General features: G+C 36.2%; 3 protein-coding genes and 3 long non-coding RNA genes across 6 annotated transcripts in view; 1 reads left to right on the top strand and 5 right to left on the bottom strand.

Moving 5' to 3' along the window:
• Positions 1-350, bottom strand: part of LOC307265666 (uncharacterized protein) — a 2,473-nt gene extending 2,123 nt beyond the window's left edge. Inside the window, exon 1 of the mRNA XM_080047457.1 lies at positions 45-350. The gene's annotated coding sequence lies outside the window, so the exon portion shown is untranslated. The remainder of the gene's footprint in view (positions 1-44) is intronic.
• LOC307266316 (exostosin-1) overlaps positions 1-23,532 on the top strand; it is a gene marked incomplete at both ends in the record, with an annotated part of 227,903 nt that overhangs the window by 91,617 nt on the left and 112,754 nt on the right. The window lies entirely within an intron of this gene.
• LOC307265976 lies at positions 5,846-7,362 on the bottom strand. Its single transcript, XR_013845362.1, has 3 exons — positions 7,304-7,362; positions 6,947-7,054; positions 5,846-6,089 (listed from the first exon to the last, which is right to left on the bottom strand). It is a non-coding gene; the product is annotated as an uncharacterized lncRNA (long non-coding RNA).
• Positions 8,313-9,339, bottom strand: LOC307265669. Its single transcript, XR_013845355.1, has 4 exons — positions 9,241-9,339; positions 9,023-9,120; positions 8,669-8,678; positions 8,313-8,516 (listed from the first exon to the last, which is right to left on the bottom strand). It is a non-coding gene; the product is annotated as an uncharacterized lncRNA (long non-coding RNA).
• Positions 16,402-16,969, bottom strand: LOC307265893. The gene is made up of 3 exons (XR_013845358.1): positions 16,877-16,969; positions 16,664-16,761; positions 16,402-16,412 (listed from the first exon to the last, which is right to left on the bottom strand). It is a non-coding gene; the product is annotated as an uncharacterized lncRNA (long non-coding RNA).
• LOC307266219 (pleurocidin-like peptide WF3) lies at positions 19,281-20,788 on the bottom strand (the record flags this gene model as incomplete). Its single annotated transcript, XM_080048194.1, has 4 exons — positions 20,743-20,788; positions 20,510-20,610; positions 20,088-20,106; positions 19,281-19,431 (listed from the first exon to the last, which is right to left on the bottom strand). The coding sequence occupies exons 2-4, from the start codon at positions 20,607-20,609 to the stop codon at positions 19,281-19,283; spliced, it is 270 nt and encodes an 89-aa protein (XP_079904320.1). The 5' UTR covers position 20,610; positions 20,743-20,788.

The following is a 23,532-nucleotide window of genomic DNA, read 5'->3' as shown; positions in this document are numbered from 1 at the left end:
TATATTGAAAAAATTAAATTGAATAATAATAATAAGATGTATACTTGTCCACAAATTGATGGTCAGAGCAGAGTGGGTCACTGAGAGATCGTCAGACGTGTGTGAAGTGTTGAAGAACCTGTTGCTTTTTAAAGGCAGGGAGGAAGTCATGCCCTGAAGGTTTGCATATCTGTAATATCATGTTCTGTTGACAAATGTTTTTATCTCAGCTTCTAATTGGACAAGTCATCATGTAGTAATCCATGAGATTGTGTAATACACACAATAGAACCAAACAAATAATTTCAACACAAGATGATAAACAAATACAAAACTGAAGTATGAACACCAGAGTGTAAATTATGTGTCTTGGGATTTTTGTTGTAGATAAAACGGCCTTTTAAATGTAAATACTTTGTTTATAATACCTTCTTTAAAAGTCTGTAGATCTGTTGATAAGGAGTTGACACAATAATGAATGTTAAAATGGTGGGTTTAATAAGCTAAGGCTTGAGCTTCACCATTTCAGTCCTGTTTTGGTTCTTGTTAATCTTAAAATATTAAGATTTTAATATCCCTTATCGTAGAACAGGTGAGAAAGAATGATTACCAACCAGAGTGTTGCTTTGTAACTGTTTGCATGACAATGCAAGATGTGTCAAGAAAGGAAGATTTGTATCCGTCTCATCTGCAAAATGTTGTGTAACCAGAATGACTGAAGCATTTCAAATACATCGGTAGCATGGGTGTTAACAATTATAATAATTTCCCATTTCCCATTATACATTTCATTTTCATTTAACTTTTATTTATCCTCGAGAGACTGGATTGTGACCCTCATTTACAATGACGTCGAGTTCAAGCAAATTCAAAGGAAAAACAACAATACATACACAATATTCAATTTAAATACATCAAATACACGAAACATTTACACAAAGGGCTCTAATCTAACTTCATTACAGAATAACTGAAATGTTTATTGATTATATGTTAAAGTAGATCTGTTACATAGTGGCTGATACATGATCCACTTAAAAGCGTCAATGCTGGCCAATTTCATACCAATAATCTCCTTTATTAACTTAAATAAACAAAAACACAAAGCAGAGTTTGAATTTTTGTATTGCAGTTTTATTCATTTCAAAAGGTTTCAATATATTTAATATTTATTACCTGCCCAGGGACTACAGGTGGAAAATAGCAGTTTGCTAAAATCTGGTACAATGCATCTCTCCTCTTGTTCCAAACAAGGTTAATGTTTCTTTTGTACATTGTCCCTGTTCAAATAAAGTCATAATAATAATAATAATAATAGCAAGCAATGTGATTTATTTAAAGCTAAATTATCTTTACATTATCTTGCCCCTAAACCAGTCTCCTAAATATAGCCCGTGTCTATGAAGCCCCAGGAGGTTGACCGTCATCTGCAGGTTGAACCTCGGTGATGGAAAACCACAGTGCAATGAGGGAAATATTCAGAAACAACTATTACAAACTATACGTCCCTAAATATAACACCACATCTACAGAAGCCTGGGCTTTTCTGAGGACTGTCTCCTTCCCCACACTTGACAGTAACCAATCAAGAAATCTGGAAAAACCACTCGCCATAGAAGAACTACAGAAAGCCCAATCTATTTAATTGGACGCATTTATACTATAAAAATTAAAATATTGCCAAAAATAAACTACAAATTTGACCCCTGTTAAACCACCCCTGGGCTGGTTCTCCTCTATTGACAAATTAGTCAATACATTTTACTGAAAAGGAAAAAACCTAGTATCAAATGAACAACGTTTTAGAAACCAAAACAATATTGTGGTCTTTATAAAAGGTTGTAGCAGCCGATAGTGAAATAACTCCCTGAAAGCTAATGAAAACTTTTTTACATTTTTTAATGCAATAAAATTAGATAATGTAGTAACTTGCCAATAACGTAAAAATAACTCTGAACCAACAACGTAATAACGTGACATTGCTGACATTCCTCCCAAATTCCAGGTATAAATATTGTCATTTAGAGAATTTCCATTAGTTAATGTAGAGATTATGGTCTCTTATTTTTTCCAGAGCTATAGTATATAGGTGTATACAATGACAACACGAGGAAGATCCAAACACACTTTACCCCTGGAAAAACAAATACATATCTACCGTCAGTTTCATAACATCGTAACACAGTAAACCTCCAACATTGTTTATTTAAATGTACAATGTCGACTGAACATATTTGGTACAGTACATTATTTTGAATGTAAGCTGTCACAAATCTCTTCTTTGATTTTATGAATTATCCAACAACATAGCAAAGGCTACAAGTCCTATTATATCTCATTTCCTTACAACTTTACATAAATTCAAGTAAAATGAATTAAGTTAAATATTGGAGTTTTACCTTCCCACAGTTTGAATGTCAAAAGATTGTTGTCGAAGAGGATCATTTCAGAAGTTGTGGGATCAACGGCTGGTGTTATTTTTAAAACCCAACAGTTTTGAAATACCTGTCAGGGCGTCAATGGGTGGCACTGAGGTCAGTGTTTCTCAATGTTAGTCTAGACATTGCTTTTATGTTAAGTAGGTTTTAACCCTCCCCCATTTGTCTAAACAGCACCTATTTTATCTTAAGTATTTTATTTATATTTATCCTTTGAATGTAGTATTTTTCTAGGAGCACACTAACAGTTTTGTAATACCATCAATAACATTGGGTATATTTTAACCGATAGGCTATACCCAATAAAATAGTACTTCTTATATAAATATATCAAAGTACAACAATACATGGCAAATTGAGGTACTCTTCTTTTATTGACGTCATTGGAAATGAGGTTGAATTAATTAAATAAAATGTCTCATAAAATGAAAACAGGGTATCATTGGGAGACCCTATAAAAAGGCTCTAAAATTGGTTAGATCCCCTGATTTAATACACAAACACTCACGTCTGGTAAAATCCACCCAAAGAATATTGTAAAATCTTACTCTCAATCTCTAACGTCAGGTGAGAATCACCCGAACACATGTCTGTTGAATAAACCAGGGAAACACGCCTTCCTTCGATTGAAATGAAATTCAAATGCCATTTCAATTAGTTGATCTGTCAAATGGTTTCTTTCTTTACAACACTACACACTTTATGTTGGACTATTATTTTAAATTAAATGTTTACTTTATTAGTCGCACTTTGAGAAGAATTGAGTGAGTCTAGTTGAACCAATTTGACCAAATTGTGAAAACTTTCTTCGTGGCATGACTGTCAAACATCATGTTGACATACATATGAAGTCTGCAGATGTTCATTTTATCAGATGTCAAGTCACAGTGATTGTGTATGAACCTTTATCAGCAGTCAACACATTGACGCTGTTGAACATTTTGACACAGCACCGCATAGTGGGCAAGAGACATCTGTAGGAAAAGGAAGTCAAGGCCCAAATCCCAGATATAAATGTTGTAATTTAGAGCATTTCAATGAAATAATGTAGATGACGAAAATTCTAAAATGGTGTCTTAATTCTTTCCAGAGCTATATATAGGTGTATACAATAACAGGACCTTATTCATTTGAATAAAAGGACAAAGCACAGGTGTTGTCTTTGTATTGCTGCTTCATTCAGAAAGATAGTTTGCAAGATCAAGCAATTTGACCTTTTCCAAAAAAAAATTTAAGCTGAGACAAAAATAAGATAATAAAGAGATTACTTGTTTGTTAACTCATCCATTTGTTTCTAGCTTTGCAGAGCAAAAAGAAATATGGATAAAATCATGTCTGATTCAGATTCAGATCCCATAACGTGGCCTTGGTTGACTGTAACACCATTGCCGTGTGGCTCTCTGTTGCACGGGCCTCCACTGGACCTGCCTGTTTCCATAGCTAGACAGAAAGGGAATTGAAATGAGAGCTGAAACAATTATCAAAATAATCAATAAAGACTAAAATTACTTTTGCTATATTTTTTGTAACAAAATTCACTAATTCCAGCTTTGTGAATATGTGCATTTGCTGCTTTCCTTTCTATTATATCATTATGAATATGATATGTGTGGTAGTATTTTAAGACGTGGACTTGTGATTAGGCAAATCATTATTATCCTTAGTACTTACCTTGAAGCCACCTTGCCCAATCTACGGCTCATCCTGTTTGCTAAACAGACAAAAAGATAAAATCAAATTATTTTGTGATTAGAGTAATTCATTTAAAATGTGTACATTAATGATGGTGTCTATACTTATGGTCAGGTTCAATGCTTTTAAACATACAGCTGAGATACCAGGACTGAAGAAAATACTTCTAGTAATTTCTATATAGTGAGTCAGTAATCAACATATAGTAAATAGTAATGTCTGTAAATATTAATGTCTGTTTTATACCAACTTATTGATGACAGACATGCTGAGGTCTATCTGTACAATACACAGTTATATGCACACTTGTTATTTACCTTTCCATGACCGGCTGGCACCTCTAAATATTCGCCCACCCCCTCTGTAAACTTCTCCAGAAACATTCCCCGGGGTCAGCCATGAGGACAACCAGCGTCAACACGAGGAAGATCCAAACACACTTCATCCTGGAACACAAATACATATCTACTGTTAGATTCATAACATAATACAATTAACCACTACTACACACCATTCATTTGCACATTGTACCTCTGTGTATTCTACAGTTTTTACACATTTTCCTATTTTACTAAGTACATTTTCTCTGTATGTAGACATTAATGTTTTAGATGCATTGTTTATTTTTACTTACTACGTCTCCTGAACACATTTGGTACATCAGTTTTCTTCAAGATTAAAAAAAGTTACTTGTCACAGCAATATAACAAATACTAAAAGCAAAATTAAATCTAAAGAATCAAGTTATACCACCTGCCCTAATATATTTAAAAAAAACAAATCAAGTTAAATATTGGCCAGATCCTCCCCACCCCTCTCAAGTGATATTGGAGAGGCAATTCGCTGTTATCAAATATTTAAACGGCACTTATCTTATATACAGACATCTTTCGACAATTCATGTCTTATTTTATAGTTGCCCTTTTTTATGCCTTTAAATACTGTTTTAATGGGTTGATCTTTTAATGGCTTGCTTTCTTTACAACTCTTACTACCTTTTCTCTGACTGTATTCATTTGAATTTTATCTGTTTACTTTTCGTAATTATTTTTTACATGTGAAGCACTTTGAGGAGAATTCAAGTTGAACCATCTTTAACTGAATTGTTTGACCGGAAATTCCAACTAAATGTCTCTCTGGTTCTTCTGTGGATTGATGAAGCAAGGAGTGCACTCTTTACATGCTGTGAAAAACTATGTTTTTACATAAAGAGGAAGTCCGCAGATGGTCAGTCAAGTCACGGTGATTGTGCATGAACCTTTATCAGCAGTCAACACATTGAGGCTGGTGAACATTTTGAAACACAACACCGCAAAGTGAGCAAGAGATACCCGTGAGAAAAAGGAAGTTGGGGCTAGAACGCTCACACAGTATAGTTAAAGCTATAGTGCGTAACCACTGGATCAAAAAATGAGTTATAGGTCAGTTTGTTAATTTGCTGTTCATTAATAACAATTATTTGCATTACTTTATAGCTTATTTTTATATTCCTAACTCTTTCGTAGACTCATTAATTTATTCTATTTCACAGTCATGTATGCAGTTGCTCAGCTTAGCTTCAATAAGGTCCAGAGGGCCCTCTCCTCCCTAAACCTCCTGCTTAACACCAGTAAGACGGCATGTGGCCTGTGAGGAAGGGCTCCACTACACCCCCCTCCCCCAAAAAAAAGACAAGAGAAACAAACTGTATATGCTGCGTGATAATGCCAGTTTATTCCAAACGTTTAAATCAAAATTCCTGAATTGATGCAGATATATTTATACAAAAATAATATGCCTGCGTTGATAGATACTTTTATTTGTTTTGTTAAAAAGCAAGAAGCGTTTGTTTTGATCTTAAACTTATAGCTTCAGACTGGCCCCCCTCAGTCACGAGCAGGCTGCCCTGGGTTGTCATAAACAGCACGTTTGTCGAGCTGCTCAAGCTGCTGCTCAAGCTGCTGCTCTTGTTGCTGGACTTGCCCATGGCGGTGGATGAGCCTGGTGGAGGGAGAGACAATACCAGTGTTTTTATTGATGTATAAAAACAGAATTATTATTATATAGGAGAAATATATACATCTGTTTATATATCGGCTGTTTCTATAAATGTATAAAACCAGATAGATATGAAGTGAAATCACATTCTTAATTATTACTTTAACTTTAGTTCTTAGTTTAAGAATAGTAGTTAAGCAACAATATGAGCAAAGGTCCTTACCCATGGATGGCTTTGGGAGAAATGAGAAAACAAAGAGAAAATTATTAAATTTATATTTATTTTAAACCCCCCTTAAAAAACAAAACATCACAACGAACACTGACAGACACTGGCACATACCAGTATTAAGCCGTTATTATATCATCAAAATGTATGTTGTAAAATATGCCAAAGAAGTGGATACATTGATAGTATATTAAAAAACCTTATGTTATGTTTCCAAGACAACTTAAATCTAAACTTATATTATACAAAACAAAGTTTGGTTTTGCCTTCACTGTAATGACAGTGCACTACTTCTCCAGAACCTCAGAAATCATAATTGCTCATTGTAAGATCTTCCTTAACCCAGAATATGCAGGGACGTTAATGGATTTTAAGAGGGGCATTTAACAATGTAATGGGACAAGCAATGTGAAACGTACAGTATGTTTATACAAATTATTTGGGTATGTTACAGGCAGCGGGTGAAAAGAAAAATCTTCTTGCCAAATCAGAAAAACAAAACTTTTGTGCAGTATTTTTAACATCTAAAACCACAAATATCATCTAGTCAATTAGCCGCTGATCATATAGAACATCAAGAAATATTCAAGCGGAAACTCTGGTTGTGTCAAAGTATTTGCCAGTTGATTACATGATTGTACCTTTTATGGCATGAGCGATCAAACCGAAAAATCCCTCTGTGGGTTCAGCCATCAGGACGACCATGGACAGCACCATGAAGACCACGGTACACTTCATCCTAAAAAAGAATAGAAAGAAGTTGCAAAGGTCAAATTTAACTGTATTTATGGTAACACTTTACAGTAAAGGTACATTAATTAACTGATAATATATGTGCTTAGTTAATGGCTTAGTTGTGCTTATGTTTTATTTCTATTCATGTTTTTCATTGGCTTTTTTAATGTGTACTTCTTATGTCATACATTAAAAGTTGCTGTGCATCATAGTTACTTCGTCTTGTAGATCAGGTTTAAATTAAAATTCTTACCTTTCCAACAATTCAGTCAAGACCAACGTCTTTTTTCAAAGCGGTGAGAGATTTACAGGTGATGTAAATATGTGTGCCCACTGGCAGCCCACCCCTCTTTATATATGCAGTACTTTAGTTTGGTAGTTGTGTAATCTTTGGTGGTTCTGGGTGGCAACATGGAATGATCTCAGCAATTCTCACATTCAAGTTTCCAGTTTAGACAGATGACAGTTACTGCACTGTTGTAAATATATCCGATCATTACCAATAATTTTTATTAAATAAGACAATGTTTTGTGTTCACGTTACATGACTGCATCTTTTTTGTTCATCAATGTCAAATGTTCTCATAATTGTCACTGTGATTCAGTCTTACAGAAACAAATATTTGGGGCTTGCGTGTGTTTGTTTGTGCATGTGTGTGCATGTGTGTGCGTGTGTGTGTGTGTGTGTGTGTGTGTGTGTGTGTGTGTGTGTGTGTGTGTATTTGATCCGAATAAGGGCAATGACAAAGCAAAGTCCATGCTGTATCAGCCTTAACAGCTTGATTAGTATTGTGTCACTTCCCCATGCTCTGTTCCCCTCTTCTCTTACCAAGAGAACAAACAGTGAGACATTTCAATTTGAGATAATTAAGTTTTTTGTGCAAAGTTATGCCATGTTAAGTTAACTGTCAAAGATCAACCTGTCAAAATAAAATTTCAATATACAATATGAATGAATAATAAATAATCTATTTTTTTGTCATTCTCAGCTTTGATGCTCATTGGAGTGTTGCGGTGTGCTTTCCGTGCACTTCAAAAAAGTCACGCCAATCAAACGTGGGTAAAAACAGAATTGTTCTTTCTGCAGGTCTTCTGTTTGGGGTTTCTCATATCTTGCCAACCATTCTCTGTCACACACACATGCTTGTCAATGTGTTTTTCTACTGTGGATTATAAGTGACTGATGACTATTTGTTAAAAGTAAAAACCTTTTTTCATTAGGATTACATTTGAAAATAAGACAAAAGACAAATATATGCTTTTAAATGCAAGCGCCAGTTTATTCAAGAGATTTAAATCCAAATTAATGCAAAATTTCTCAATCAATTAAGTAAAGTAAGCTTCAGAGTGGCCTCCCGCCCCATCAGTTGAAATAAGGCTGCTGTGGGTTGTCATCAACTCCACGTTTCTGGAGCTGCTCCATCTGTTGCTGCATCTTCTGGAGATCCATTTTTCCATTTATGAGACTGGTTGAGGGAGAACAAGTAGCATTGTTTGCATTTGAAGTATTATATATGAGAAATATAGATATGCAGTGAAATCACATTCACTCTGACGATGAAACGTTAGAACTTAGTGTGAGAATAGTAATAACAATGGTAGAATTAAAGGTACTTACTGACAAGCCGCTTTCGAAGAAAAGAGAAAGGAAGGAGAAAATTATTATATGTCAATCCTTAGAATTCATAATCAAGCCATATACCTAGATATTTGTATTCACAAGTATCAATATCTTTTGCCCTTGGGAGGAACATCATAAAACAATTTTTGATCTATTAAGAACTAGTTTCAGGGAAACAAGAGCATCCAAAAATTACATAAAAAGACAATAGCTGGTTTTACAGTCAGCAACACAGAACAAAACAGTGTCATCAGCATACAGATGAATTTGACAACCACTGACAAGAGACAAAAGATCATTAATGTAAATGGTGAATAGCAACGGCTCTAAAATTGATTGTGGAAGAAGTACCTTTTGCGGCAGCAAAAGCAGCCATAACACTCCCCTCTCCGGTTTCAGCCATCAGAACAACCAGGGACAGCACCATGAAGACCACGGTACACTTCATCCTAAAAAAGAATAGAAACAAGTGAAAATGTCAAATTCAACAGTAGTGTATTGTCATCATTATGGATGGTGCATCTAGGTAACTGTGTCTTGTAGATCTTGGTTTAAATTTCAATTCTCACCTTCCGATGATTCAGGGTCAAGACCAAATGTTCTCGAACAGAGCAGTGAGATATTCAAAGGTGATGCAAATATGTGTGCCAACTGGAGGCATACATCTCTCTTTATACATGCTGGACTTTAGTAGTTGAGTAATATTTAGTGGTATTGGGCATGGGATGATCCAAGCACTTTCTTGCCCTCAAGATTTCAGTCTAGACTAAGTGCATGTGTGGTCAGACTAGAATTTGGCAACAGTTGCTGCACTGGTAATAATATATTACCTACTACTTATATTTTAAAATGTATAATAGTAGGGTGCTTGATTGATAGATATATGATTAAATTTGGAGTTGAAAAACTCTTAATTTGCTATTAGTTGCCATGATTATGTCGATAATATTTTGAGAGAGAGTCCCCTCTTTGATGTGTAGGTATCGCTCAAGGATCCAAGTCCTCTCTTGGCAACTTCTTTCTAAAAAAAACAGCACATTTAAGGTAATATTATGACAAAAGGCATTTTTTTCTTTTTAATGACCATGAATAAATCTCCACACATGGTCAATGTAGACCAGTGGTTCTCAAAGTGTGTGTCCCTATTCCCCACCGGTGGGGAATAGGGACATGGCAGGTGGGCGCAACGAACGGGAGGAATATGTGTCCACATCCGTGGCGCATAGTTTTTAGAAATATTTTAATATGTTTTTTTACCGTTTCCCAGCGTGAGTTGGAGGAGTGGAGGAGAGCCCCTGGTATTCCCCTTCTTCAATTAACACATAAAAAACATAATAACGTGGATAGAACAGAAGCCGAAATCATCGGCTCAGTGCCCGGGCCAGGCGCAATTACTAATAAACAGTGTGGCGCCACATGCGCTATGGACACAATGTGTCATTCACTGGGAAGTGCCGCTAGCATCAAGGCAGCTCATCCCCGAACTAAACAAAGTTTTGACAGAGGTTGTGAGTGTGCTCAATTTCATCAAAACCCGACCAATGAAAGCGCGATTGTTCTCCGCACTTTGTGAGGAGATAGGAGCTGATCACACACACACACACACACACAACACTGATCATACAGCTGGGCTCACAATGAGGCAAGGTGGTGTAGCGCGTCTTTGAGTTCAGAGCGGAGATTCAGCTATTTTCTTCATAGAGTGCATACAAAAGTGTTGTAGGCCTACCTTCAACTGTCTTATGCCTCGTTTCCACCGAGTAGAGCGTGTCGGATCGGAGCGGTTCGGTCCGGGTAGTTTGGCTTTTCATTTGCCAAAAGTTAGGTAGGGTACGGTTTAAGCGCACCTAACCGCTCTGAGCCGCTCCTAATCTCAGTACTCCTCCGTAGGGGTACTAGCCGCCTGAAAGGGTGCCGAAAAGGCGGAGCTACACACTGCCATCATTTGATTGGTCGAAAGAATCATTTCCGCCATGTGTAGTCATCTCGGCAAGAGTGAAGATAGTCTTGTGTTTTGGCGAAAATGTGAGCACAGTACTGTTTATTGTGTGGTGTTTTTCCTCGTCAATAAATTAATCAGTTGGTTACACTGTGTCCCATCGTAGCGGCAGCAGCCAGCACTGTTCGCTCACTGTCTCTATGAGTTGCGCCGAGCCGTCTCTGTGTGCTTACGCCATAGATAGTAGTAAATACACGCTCACAACAACACGGGGGGGATAAATAAAGAAGCGGCTGGTTTGAATCATTTCCGCCGTTTGTAGTTACCTCGGCTAGAGTGAAGAGAGTTTTGGCGAAAATGTGAGCGCAGCACTGTTTATTGTGTGGTGTTTTTCCTCGTCATTAAATTAATCAGTTGGCTACACTGTGTCCCACTGCTACGATGTCACGTAGCTGCTGCAGCCAGCGCTGTTCGCTCTCTGTCTCTATCAGTTGCACCGAGCCGTCTCTGTGCTCACAACAACATGGGGGGAATAAATAAAGAAGCGGCTGGTTTGACCAAGCAAAAACAAGAGACCGCTGGCTTGACCACAGTTATTCCACAGCCCGATAGTTTGACCCACATTCTGGCGGCGGCTATCGCAGTCCAGCCTAAACCCCGCCCTACCAGTAAGGGTAGGATCGGCGGTGGAAACAACACCGAGATTCTTAAAAGTGAGCTGTCCCGCTCTGAGCCGCTCTGATCCGACCCGCTCTACTCGGTGGAAACGAGGCATTACATTCAAACTCCTCCAACTCAGTCTCGTATAGTTTAAAAAAAAACCTCTGTCAGCTGCTGCTGCATCAGCCGGGGTTCAGTCGGGCTCGGAGTCTGCACCGTGCGCATCAACAGTCATTCAAAGCAGCGGTAGTCATAACGAAGAAACAGAGAAAGTCCCGTAAAAATAGTGATCCATAAGGGGCGCCCTTAGCTCAGTTGGTAGGGCGTGCCCCCCATGGGCCTCGGCCAGCAGCGGACCCGGGTTCAATTCCAGCCCGCGGTCGTACTCTGCATGTCACTCCCCTCTCTGCCCCTCAAATATGTTGTGTTCAGGTCGGCTTGGTAATATTAGGCAAATGTCTATAAAAGGTCATCATGATGTGTTCAAATGTAACACAACAATTTTTTTATTTTTCTGCAAGAAACTTGAATAATATAGTTTTTGTGAAAAACTTGTTTTCCCAGCAATATAAAATAGATAGTAAATATGGATTTATGACCTGTTTAACGTCCTATCTTGAGCTCTGATCATCGTATAGGCAATTAAAGCAATAATACCAGTTCTCTTTCAACAAAATAATAGAAAAGTATCGATAGTGGTATCAATGAGGACTCAAATTGTTTAGGAGACTCGATATTGGTATCGATATCATTAAAAAGTAGCGATCTTCATCCCTACTTGAGATGCAGTATTGAGCCTTCAGCCCTATTTTGAAAATATGTGCAGTGCAAAACAGGCTCATTGCAACCACCAATGCAGGCCTAAGACTCCTAATACAGATACATATAGCCTACAGATAATTCTGTTTGTTGAATAGATACAGATGATGACGTCTCCGCACACTCCTACTGCACATAGTAGCACCATAGCAGGCACCTATAAATTAGGCTACACAGGAGCATTTAAGTCCACACACAGTCTAAAGACACAGAATTACAAGGGTGCATAGAACAGTGCGCTTTTGCAGACGGACATATTAAGGTTGTTATTACATTATATTAATAATGTCGGCGTGAACTAAAGTGGGCCGGTCTGAGGCATGAAACTCCAGGGCTGAAAATGAGTCCCACTCCGGCCCTGCATCCACAAACACAAATGCACATACACACACACACATCCACACACACACACACACACACACACACACACACACACACACACACACACACACACACACACACACACACATGGACTTTTACAAATTGTGTATTCTTTTTTTTCACATTAAATGTTTTTAATTGTTTTCATCAGGATTAAATATCCAAAATAAGACTAATTAAAACCATGCTTTGTTTTATAATGCAGGTTTATTCCTAACGACTGACATTAACATTCAAATTGATGAAAAAAAAATCAAAACAAAAAAATGTCAGAAAATGTTTGCCTTAAACTGATATACATTGAATTGTGTTGAAAAGCAAACTTTATTTTGGCCCCCGTCAGTTAAAACCAGGCCGGCCCGGGCGGTAATCAACTGAACGTTTGTCAAGGTCCACCACCTCTAGGTCCTCTCCATGGCGACGACGTTGGATGGCTCTGATGAAAGGAGAGAACATAGCATTGTTTATGTTTGTGTTATTGTGTGTATATACTGTATATATTTATAAGATATGATATAAATCACATTTAAATGATAACTATGGTGAAACAAGTATTACTCAACCTCGAATTGAGTACTAAGATTAGTAGTTTAGTTATTATAATAATAATAATAATAATAATAATAATAATAATAATAATAATAATAATAATAATAATAATAATAATAATAATAATAGCAATAATAATAATAATGCATTCATTTTATATAGCGCTTTTCAAGGTACTCAAAGACACCTTACAATACAATTAGTAAAATGTGCTCATTCAAATAACAGTGGCAGGACCAGGTTAAACTAGTTTTTAGTCACAAGAGAGTGATAATTATGTTGTTTTATCTTCAGTCCATAATTAAAAATGGCACTGTTATTTTCTTATTTTTTTAATGTTGCACTGAGAAACAACAATGATATACACTTCAAGGAAGAGAGAGTAGAACATATATATTTTACATGTACTTGTCCAACCTAACTGCTGAATCAGTGTGTCTTGTTTCACCATTTCAGTAATCTATTTTCTCCCAAGCGACCTGGAGTTTCTGATATTCTGGTCCACAGCGTAATTATATATTTTTTTCTTATAGCGTTTTATGAGAACTGATGTTATACATATGTTTGCTCAGTATCATAACTAGTGGTACTGGGTGTTATGGTAAACTTTACTGAGCTTTTTGAATGTAAATTTTTGGACGATATGTGGTTAAGAAATTGCCGAAATGACACCTAAATAAATAAATGTATTAGTTTTATTGTCTTTTTTGAGGTGTTGATGGTACTTGCTGTGTACCTACTTGTTGTTTAACTACTGAAAAAAGTTCAATTTACTTCAAATAAATGTGCTTTCCTGCTCAGATATTCTGCCTATATTTTTTAACTTTACTTTGGGGTCATCCAGTGTTACTCGTTAGTTGAGCAAAACTTGTCTCTATTTTGTACTGTTACTAGTTCGTAGAGTGTCTACTGTTCTCAACTGTTTTCACTTTAATTTGACAGTCCTAAAACCTCTCTACTAATGCTTAGTTGAATATCGACTGATAGTCTGTTGAGAATCAACTATTTTCTCTGTTTTGCTCTGTTAATAGTTTGCAGACACTAAACTGTTTTCACTTTAATTTGACAGTCCTAAGACTGATAATATATAGTCAAGCCCGAAATTATTCATACCCCTGGCAAATTTTGACTTAAAGTTACTTTTATTCAACCAGCAAGTTTTTTCTTGATTCGAAATAACACAGGCTTCTCCAGAAGATAATAAGAGGATGTACAAGAGGCATCATTGTGGAAAAAAGAAAGAAATTCAGCTTTATTTACATTTGAACAAAAAAGTGGCATTTCCAAAATTGTTCATACCCTTCTCAATAATCAATAGATTATTACAGCAAAAGTGGTGAAGAAATGATTAGCGAACAAACACATTAACGTTTTACAGTGGCCCAGCCAGAGTCCTGACTTGAATCCAATTGAGAATCAGTGGAGGGAGCCACATATCAGGGTGATGGCAAGGAGACCCTCTAACCTGGAAGAGTTGGAGCTCATCTCTCAAGATGAATGGGAAAAAATACCAGCGGAGACATGCAAAAAGCTGGCCAGCAATTATAGGAAGTGTTTGATTGCTGTAATAGCCCATAAAAGCTTTTCTATTGATTATTGAGAAGGGTATGAATCATTTTGGACATGCCACTTTTAGTCCAAATGTATATAAAGCTGAAAAAAAATGTTTACACAATGATGCTTCTTGTACATCGTCTTATTATCTTCCGGGAGAAGCCTGTGTTATTTCCAATCAAGAAAAAGTTTGCTGGTTGAATAAAAGTAACTTTAAGTAAATGTTGCCAGGGGTATGAATAATTTCGGGCTTGACTGTATGTGCTTAGTTGATGGCAGTAATGGTTAGTTAATGTGTATTCATTCATTAACGTTGTTAATGCTTGGGTAAGCATGAACTATTCTTTGTTAACTAATGCTTAGTTGGTTAATGCTTAAGTAAGCAGTTACTTATGGTTAGTTCATGCTTATAAAGCATTGTCTAAACGTTAACCAACAGTAAATTAATGTACCCTCATTGTAAAGTGTTACCGTAGAATTTTTTTTCTTATTTCATACAATAAAAGTTGCTCTGAATCATAGTTACTTTGTCATGTAGATCAGGTTTGAAAAAAAAGCTTACCTTTCCAACAATTCAGTGAAGACTGACGTCTGTTCTCGAACAGCTGTGAGAAATGTACAGGTGATGTAAATAGTTGTGCCCACTAGCAGCATTCAAGTTTCCATTTTAGACAGATGACAGTTATTGCACTGTTGTAAATATATCCGATCATTACCAATGATTTTGAGTAAATAAGACCATTTTTTGTGTTCACGTTACATGACTGCATCTTTTTCGTTCATCAATGTCAAATGTTCTTATTATTGTCACTGTGATTCAGTCTTACAGAAACAAGTATTTGGGGCATGTGTGTGTTTGTTTGTGCATGTGTGTGTGTGTGTGTCTGTGCGTGCGTGTGTGTGTGTATTTGATCCGAATAAGGGCAATGACAAAGCAAAGTCCATGCTGTATCAGCCTTAACAGCTTGATTATTATTCTGTCACTTCCCCATGCTCTGTTCCCCTCTTCTCTTGCCACTAAAAAGAACAAACAGTGAGAAATTTCAAATTGAAATAATGAGGTTTTTTGTGCAAAGTTATGCCTTGTTTAGAGCACTTTTTAATCGTCAAAGATCAACCTGGCAAAATGAAATTTCCATATACAGTATAGAAAGAATAATCTAGGTTTTGTTTAGTCATTCTCAGCTTTGATGCTCATTGGAGTGTTGCGGTGTGCTTTCCGTGCACTTCAAAAAAGTCACGCCAATCAAACGTGGTTAAAAACAGAATTGTTCTTTCTGCAGGTCTTCTGTTTGGGGTTTCTCATATCTTGCCAACCATTCTCTGTCACACACACATGCTTGTCAATGTGTTTTTCTACTGTGGATTATAAGTGACTGATGACTATTTGTTAAAAGTAAAAACCTTTTTTCATTAGGATTACATTTGAAAATAAGACAAAAGACAAATATATGCTTTTAAATGCAAGCGCCAGTTTATTCAAGAGATTTAAATCCAAATTAATGCAACATTTCTCAATCAATTAAGTAAAGTAAGCTTCAGAGTGGCCTCCCGCCCCATCAGTTGAAATAAGGCTGCTGTGGGTTGTCATCAACTCCACGTTTCTGGAGCTGCTCCTGCTGCTCCAGCTGCTTCAGCTGCTGCTCCATCTTCTGGAGATCCATTTTTCCGATGACCCTGGTTGAGGGAGAAAAAGTAGCATTGTTTGTATTTGTATTATTATATATGATAAATATAGATATGCAGTGAAATCACATTAACTCTGACGATGAAACTTCAGAACTTAGTGTGAGAATAGAAATAACAATGGAAGAAGTAAAGGTACTTACTTACAAACATCTTTGGGAGAAAAGAGAAAGGAAGGAGAACATTTTTATATTTCAATCCTGAACTGTTTCAATTATATCACACATCAAAAACAAACATTAATACTATACAGAAGAGTCAAAGATACAGTTTGAACACTTTGTGTAGTATGGTCCTAAATCCGCATACAGATGAATTTGACAACCACTGACAAGAGACAAAAGATCATTAATGTAAATGGTGAATAGCAGTAGCCCTAAAATTGATCCTTGTGGAGGTAGTACCTTTTGCGCCTTTAAAAATACTATCCCAACTCCCCTCTCCGGTTTCAGCCATCAGAACAACCATGGACAGCACCATGAAGACCACAGTACACTTCATCCTTCAAAATCAATAGAAAAAAGTGCAAATGTCAAAATAAACAGTAGTTTATTTACATCATTACCAATGGTGCACCTAAGTTACTCAGTCTTGTAGATCTTGGTTTAAATTCTCACCTTACGATGATTCAGGGTCAAGACCAAATGTTCTCGAACAGAGCAGGGAGATATTCAAAGATGATGTAAATATGTCTGTCAAATGGAGGCATACATCTCTCTTTATACATGCTGGACTTTAGTAGTTGAGTAATATTTAGTGGTATTGGGCATGGGATGATCCAAGCACTTTCTTGCCCTCAAGATTTCAGTCTAGACCAAGTGCATGTGTGGTCACTGTCAGACTAGAATTTGGCAACAGTTGCTGCACTGGTAATACTCCATTACCTGCTACTTATATTTTAAGATGTATCAGAAAGATTAATTTGTTTTTATGTCACTCAAAATATTATTTTCTATTCATAACCATCACATGCTCCTATTACTGGCTATGCGATTCAGTGTTACAGAAATAAAAGCAAATAGTAGGGTGCTTGATTGATAATATATATGATTAAATTTGGAGTTGAAAAATTCTTAATTTGCTATTAGTTGCCATGATTATGTCCATAATGTTTTGAGAGAGAGTCCCCTCTTTGATGTGTAGGTATCGCTCAAGGATCCAAGTCCTCTCTTGGCAACTTCTTTCTAAAAAAAACAGCACATTTAAGGTAATATTATGACAAAAGGCATTTTTTTTCTTTTTAATGACCATGAATAAATCTCCACACATCAACATCAGCTGACACAACGCGCGTCATAGCAATAACTGACGCTTCTGAAGAAGACTGCAGGAAGTAGTCGAAACATGTCAAGGTACAAACAAATGAAAACTAGTCTGTTTACATGAACATACAAGTTAATTTACCAAGTTAGACTAAATGAACCTTTGTGTGAGACCAGAGACTCTTTTTCAAGGGAGACCTGTTCCATTCTATTCCCATGTTGTAATTCACATAAACACATACATACACCAATTACAGGCTAACTATCGGGAGACATTTTGGGTTCAGTGTCTTGCTCAGAGACACTTCAACGTGTGGCAGGGGGGCGAGGGATCGAACCACCGACCCTGTAGTTGAGGGTTGACCACCCTACCCATTTCACCACAGCTGCCCCTAAACAAGTTTTTATTTAGCAATGTCCGCTGCAACAAGGACTAAGCCAATATGGTACACGCTCTACCCACTACGCAATGGAGTGCCCTAGCGTCTGAAGATATTTTGGATAAAGTGTCTCAACTGTTCAAAATGGTGAGCAGGGCTGAATTTCACCAAAGTGTTGATGGAATGAAGAGGGAACCCACGGACTCCATGTGGCATATGTTTGATATATACATTTATTAAAACATAGAGCTGAGGGAAGGGGTTAAATAAGGCAAATGTTATAAAAAAAACATAGCAAAATGGCTATTTAACAGAAATACATATAAGCAGCACCCCACTCGCCGTAACCACCAATGTGTCAATGCGTCAGTGAAGATGGTTGTGTTGTTTTTCCTTTCAGAAGTACCATTAGCCTTTTTTTTTTTCGATTTTTACTTGCATGTGTGCCATATACGTATATCCAGTACTATTTGCTTTCTCAAGTGGTAGTTATTAATTACCTACGGTCACACTAGTATTTTGACTTTTTATATGTTAAGTGTAAGAAAATTTGTATGAGATTTTGGGAGATTTGGTAGAAATGTTGTCAGTAGTTTATATTATAAAACCATTATGTTCATTCTACTCAAACATATGCCTATAAATAGTAAAACGAGAGACACTGAACATTTGGAATGGTCTCTTAATTTTCTCTTAGAGCTGTGTATATATTTGGAATAGAGGAATCATAAGTGAATAAAAGACATTGTGTAAAGGACCACCAGGCTTAATACTATGGGTGCTATGGTTAAGTGTAGGGAAAATATTAGATTGACATTGATTAATGGCAACTTGTTGAATCTTTTCTACTCAAGCTGTTGTTGCACTACAGTTTAGTATTCATCATTATCATTCGACTGTAGTATTGCCACGATTGCTGCCGTTTACTTCAACTTAAACATACACACACATACACACACACACACACAAAAACACACACACACACATGCACATACACATATGATCCACACACACAAATGCACATACACACACACACATCCACACACACATTCACACACACACACACACACACACACACACACACACACACACACACACACACACACACACACACACACACACACACGGACTTTTACAAATTGTGTATTCTTTTTTTTCACATTAGATGTTTTTAATTGTTTTCATCAGGATTAAATATCCAAAATAAGACAAATTAAAACCATGCTTTGTTTTATAATGCGGGTTTATTCCTAACGACTGACATAAACATTGAAATTGATGAAAAAAAAAAAAAAAAAAATCAGAAAATTCAGAAAATGTTTGCCTTAAACTGATATACATTGAATTGTGTTGAAAAGCAAACTTTATTTTGGCCCCCGTCAGTTAAAATTAGGCTGGCCCGGGGGGTAATCAACTAAACGTTTGTCAAGGTCCACCACATCTAGGTCCTCTCCATGCAAATCGCGAAGTCCACGTTTGTCAAGGTCCACCACCTGTAGGTCCTCTCCATGGCGACGACGTTGGATGGCTCTGATGAAAGGAGAGAACATAGCATTTTTTATGTTTGTGTTATTGTGTGTATATACTGTATATATTTATAAGATATGATATAAATCACATTTAAATGATAACTATGGTGAAACAAGTATTACTCAACCTCGAATTGAGTACTAAGATTAGTAGTTTAGTTATAATAATAATAATAATAATAATAATAATAATAATAATAATAATAATAATAATAATAATAGCAATAATAATAATAATAATAATGCATTCATTTTACATAGCGCTTTTCAAGGTACTCAAAGACACCTTACAATACAATTAGTACACAAGCAAAAGAAAAACAGGTGTAGAAATAAAACCAAACACAATAATCAAAAGCAAAGACAAGTATATTAAAGGTAAAAGTAAGAGAAACAGTAAAATCAGCATAGAAAAATCACATGATGTAAATATGTCAAATAAAAATGTTATGTTAATGTAAAAAAAATGTATATAATCATTGGCTGAAGGCTATACTGAAGAGGTGTGTTTAAATGAGTGAATTGAATGTGTCCAGGTCGGTACACTCTCAAATGTGTGTGGATAGGGAGTTCCAAAGGAGGGGGGGGGCTGCGATAGTCACCCCCAGGTGTAGTAGTTGTAGAAATAATAAGAATGGTTGAAGAACAGGTCCTTACCCATGGATCAGTCTTCCGGCTGAATGAAGCAGACAAAGACAAGAGGAGAAAACCATTACATTCAGTTTGAACTCTTTTCTTTACATCACACATCACTATCAAACCAGACAGCACTGTTAAAGGTGGAGTCAGCGATTCTGGATAATTCTTTTTGTCAAAATCAGCGAATATCTCCTATACTGTGTTTGTGCGCTGAAAAAATGTCTGGTGTTAATACACAGTGTAGGCTCTGTAAACGGGGATGTAAACAACATCGGCTTTCTGTAGCAAGCCCGCTTACAAAGCCTAGGCTGTGTATTAACACCAACAACAATAAATGCAGCGACCACATATTAGACAGGAAGACTGTGAGGAGATATTCACTCATTTTGATAAAAAGTGATTTTTAATGGCAAACTCCTTTTAAAGATTGTTTCCTTTACCGTGCATGGCTCCTCTGAGAAGCAATCCAAAGAAACACTCTCCAGGTTCTGCCATGAGGACGACCATGGACAACACGAGAAACACCACCATACACTTCATCCTTAAAAAATTAATAAAATACATAGCAAAAAAAAGTGCACAGGTCAAATTCAACCGTATTTTTGTTATAACTCTACAATTTTGCATTACATTTTGTTTGTATTGTAGATCAGGTGTAAATGTAAGTTCTTACCTTTCCACTGGTTCAGGGTCAGATTGTGAGAGATGAACAAGTGATGTGTATATTTGGGCCCACCGACAGCGTACCCTTCTCTTTATATACTTTTCTTCAGTTCTGTCTCATATAATTAGTGGTGGTGGGCGTCAACTTGGAATGATCTCAGCACTTTTTTCTTGTGTTCTTAGAATTTCAGGTAAGTTGAGTTGTTAAACTATTGATAGACAATAGTTACTGCACTGATATTCCACTGTTGTCATTTGGTTTACAAACATTTCTGTCTTATAATGCTCCTTTTAGCCTGATGCTAACCCATGTTTTTACTTGATTGTTTTTCTGCAGTGCTACCAAACACACTGCAGAGTTAGAGCAGTTTAAAAAGATGTATCTGATAATAATATGATGAAATGACTTTGTTATAATGAATTAAGATAGTTGAGAAATATTGTTATTTGTACGGTACATAGCACCATTATTACTTAAATTGTGATCCAGTGTTACAAAAACATTAATACAAGTGATTGGTGTTTTTTTTACATGCATCACCTAATAAGGACAAAATCTACTGTACTTTGTTATTGGGACTTTGTTTGCTAAGTCAAGCTACTCCCACCTACTTCTTCATTTTCTTGTTTATGAAATTCAGTGAGTATGAAGCAATTGATGACTCGTGATTAAATTGAATTGTGTAAAGTGAATCATGACAAAGGCTAGATTGAGAATGGAGGTCAGACTAACCTGGGCCAAAATAGGCTATTGAGACTCTGTTAACCCTTTGTTTCTCCATATTCTGTGCATTGTCTATATAGTATTCTGTTGATTGACTATGATCTTGGGGTATCATCTATTTTTGTGACTTCAAAATAATAAATTTTAAATATTATCTTACTCTCCTCCCAGGAAAAAACAACATTTCATGTTGCCACAATCGAAGTTTGATTTCGAACACAGAATTTGTATAATTATACATTGTGCAGCCATTTTGACATGACTGTGTGTGTGTGTGTGTGTGTGTGTGTGTGTGTGTGTGTGTGTGTGTGTGTGTGTGTGTTTGTGTGTGTGTGTGTGTGTGTGTGTGTGTGTGTGTGTATGTATGTGTGTGGTGTATTTTATCCAAATGGGTCAATGACAGTGTAAAAGTCCTCGCTCTATCAGTCTTAACAGATTGATTATTATCGTATCACTTCCTTGTTCTTTACTTCCTCTTCTTTTGAAATTCTGAGGAACTAACAGTGAACAAATTTAAACAGAAAAATATAGTAATGTTTTATTTTTTATATTATTGATCGACCTTTTTCATTTAAACGTATAACATTGTGAAGCACCTGGCAAAAGAACATTCCCTATATTGTAAGGAATAATCAAAGAGGGTAAGACTTTACAATAAGTAGACACCTATCAGCATTAATTGATGCATAACTAATGCCCAGTTCATCCTGAGTTAATGTAAGACTCATGTAAGACTCATGGAGGACTCGGCCATGAATGAATGGTTACTCCATCAGTGACTAATCAGAACTCAGAACAGACAGAGTCTTTAATGATAATTGCTTACCTAAATCATACATTACAGATTAACTCAGATATGTTTCTTAAAATGTATTAATGCTATTAATTAATTACCATCACTGAAAACCATGAATTTGAAATCCCATATGTCAGCAATTAATTAATAGTTATGTGTCCGGCTGAGTAAAGTCACAACATTATGCTATATTTATAGATTAACATAACATAACATGTAAATTGAGATTATTTAGTTTTTTGTGCAAAGTTATGCCTTATTTAGAGCACTTTTTAATTGTCAAAGATCAACATGGCAAAAGAAAATGTGCATATACAGTATAGAAAGGATAATCTATTTTTTTTTGTCATTCTCAGCTCTGATGCCCATTGGACTGTTGTGGTGTGTTTACCGTGCACTTCGAAATAGTCACGCCAATGCAACTTGGGCTAGAATAGAATTTTTCTTACTGCAGGTCTTCTGTTTGGGTTTTCTCTTATCTTGCCAACCATTCTCTCTCTCTCTCTCTCTCTCTCTCTCTCTCTCTCTCTCTCTCTCTCTTACACACACACACACACACAAATGTGTTTTTTTATACAGTGGATTCATATTTTTCAGTAACTGATAACTCTTTGTTAGAAGTAAAAACCTTTTTTCATTAGGATTACATTTCAAAATAAGACAAAAGACAAATATATGCTTTGCGATAGTGCGCGTTTATTCAAGACATTTAAATCCAAATTAATGCAAAATTCCTCAATCAATTAAGTAAATGCAGACATATTGAGGGTAAAATTTGAAGTATTTATTTTTTATCCATAGCAAAGCTTCAGAGTGCACCCTCCCTCCCCCATCAGTCGAAATTAGGCTGCTCTTGGTTGTCATCAACTCCACGTTTCTCAAGCTGCTCTTGCTGCTCTAACTTCTGGAGATACGCTTTTCCGATGAAGCTGGTGGAGGGAGAAAAATAGCATTGTAATTGTTGTTATATGTATTATTATATATGAGAAATATAGATATGCAGGGAAATCACCCTCACTCTGACAATGAAACAATTGTTACTTTTAGAACTTAGTGTAAGAATAGTAATAACAATGGTACAAGTAAAGGTCCTTACCCATGGTATCCTTAAGGAGAAAAAAGAAAGCAAGGATAAAATGATTATATGTCAATCTTGAACAGTTTAATTCATCACACATTTAAAAACAAACACTAAAAGTATTACAGAAGACTGATAGATTCAGTTTAAACACTTTTTTCGTAGCATCCTGAATAGCATCAAAATACAATTGCAATAGGTG

Source organism: Ammodytes marinus (assembly GCF_949987685.1).
Source record: "Ammodytes marinus genome assembly, chromosome: 19".
Lineage (NCBI taxonomy): Eukaryota > Metazoa > Chordata > Actinopteri > Uranoscopiformes > Ammodytidae > Ammodytes > Ammodytes marinus.
The sequence above is the reverse complement of the archived record's forward strand: the minus strand, read 5'-3'. Positions and strand labels throughout refer to the sequence as shown.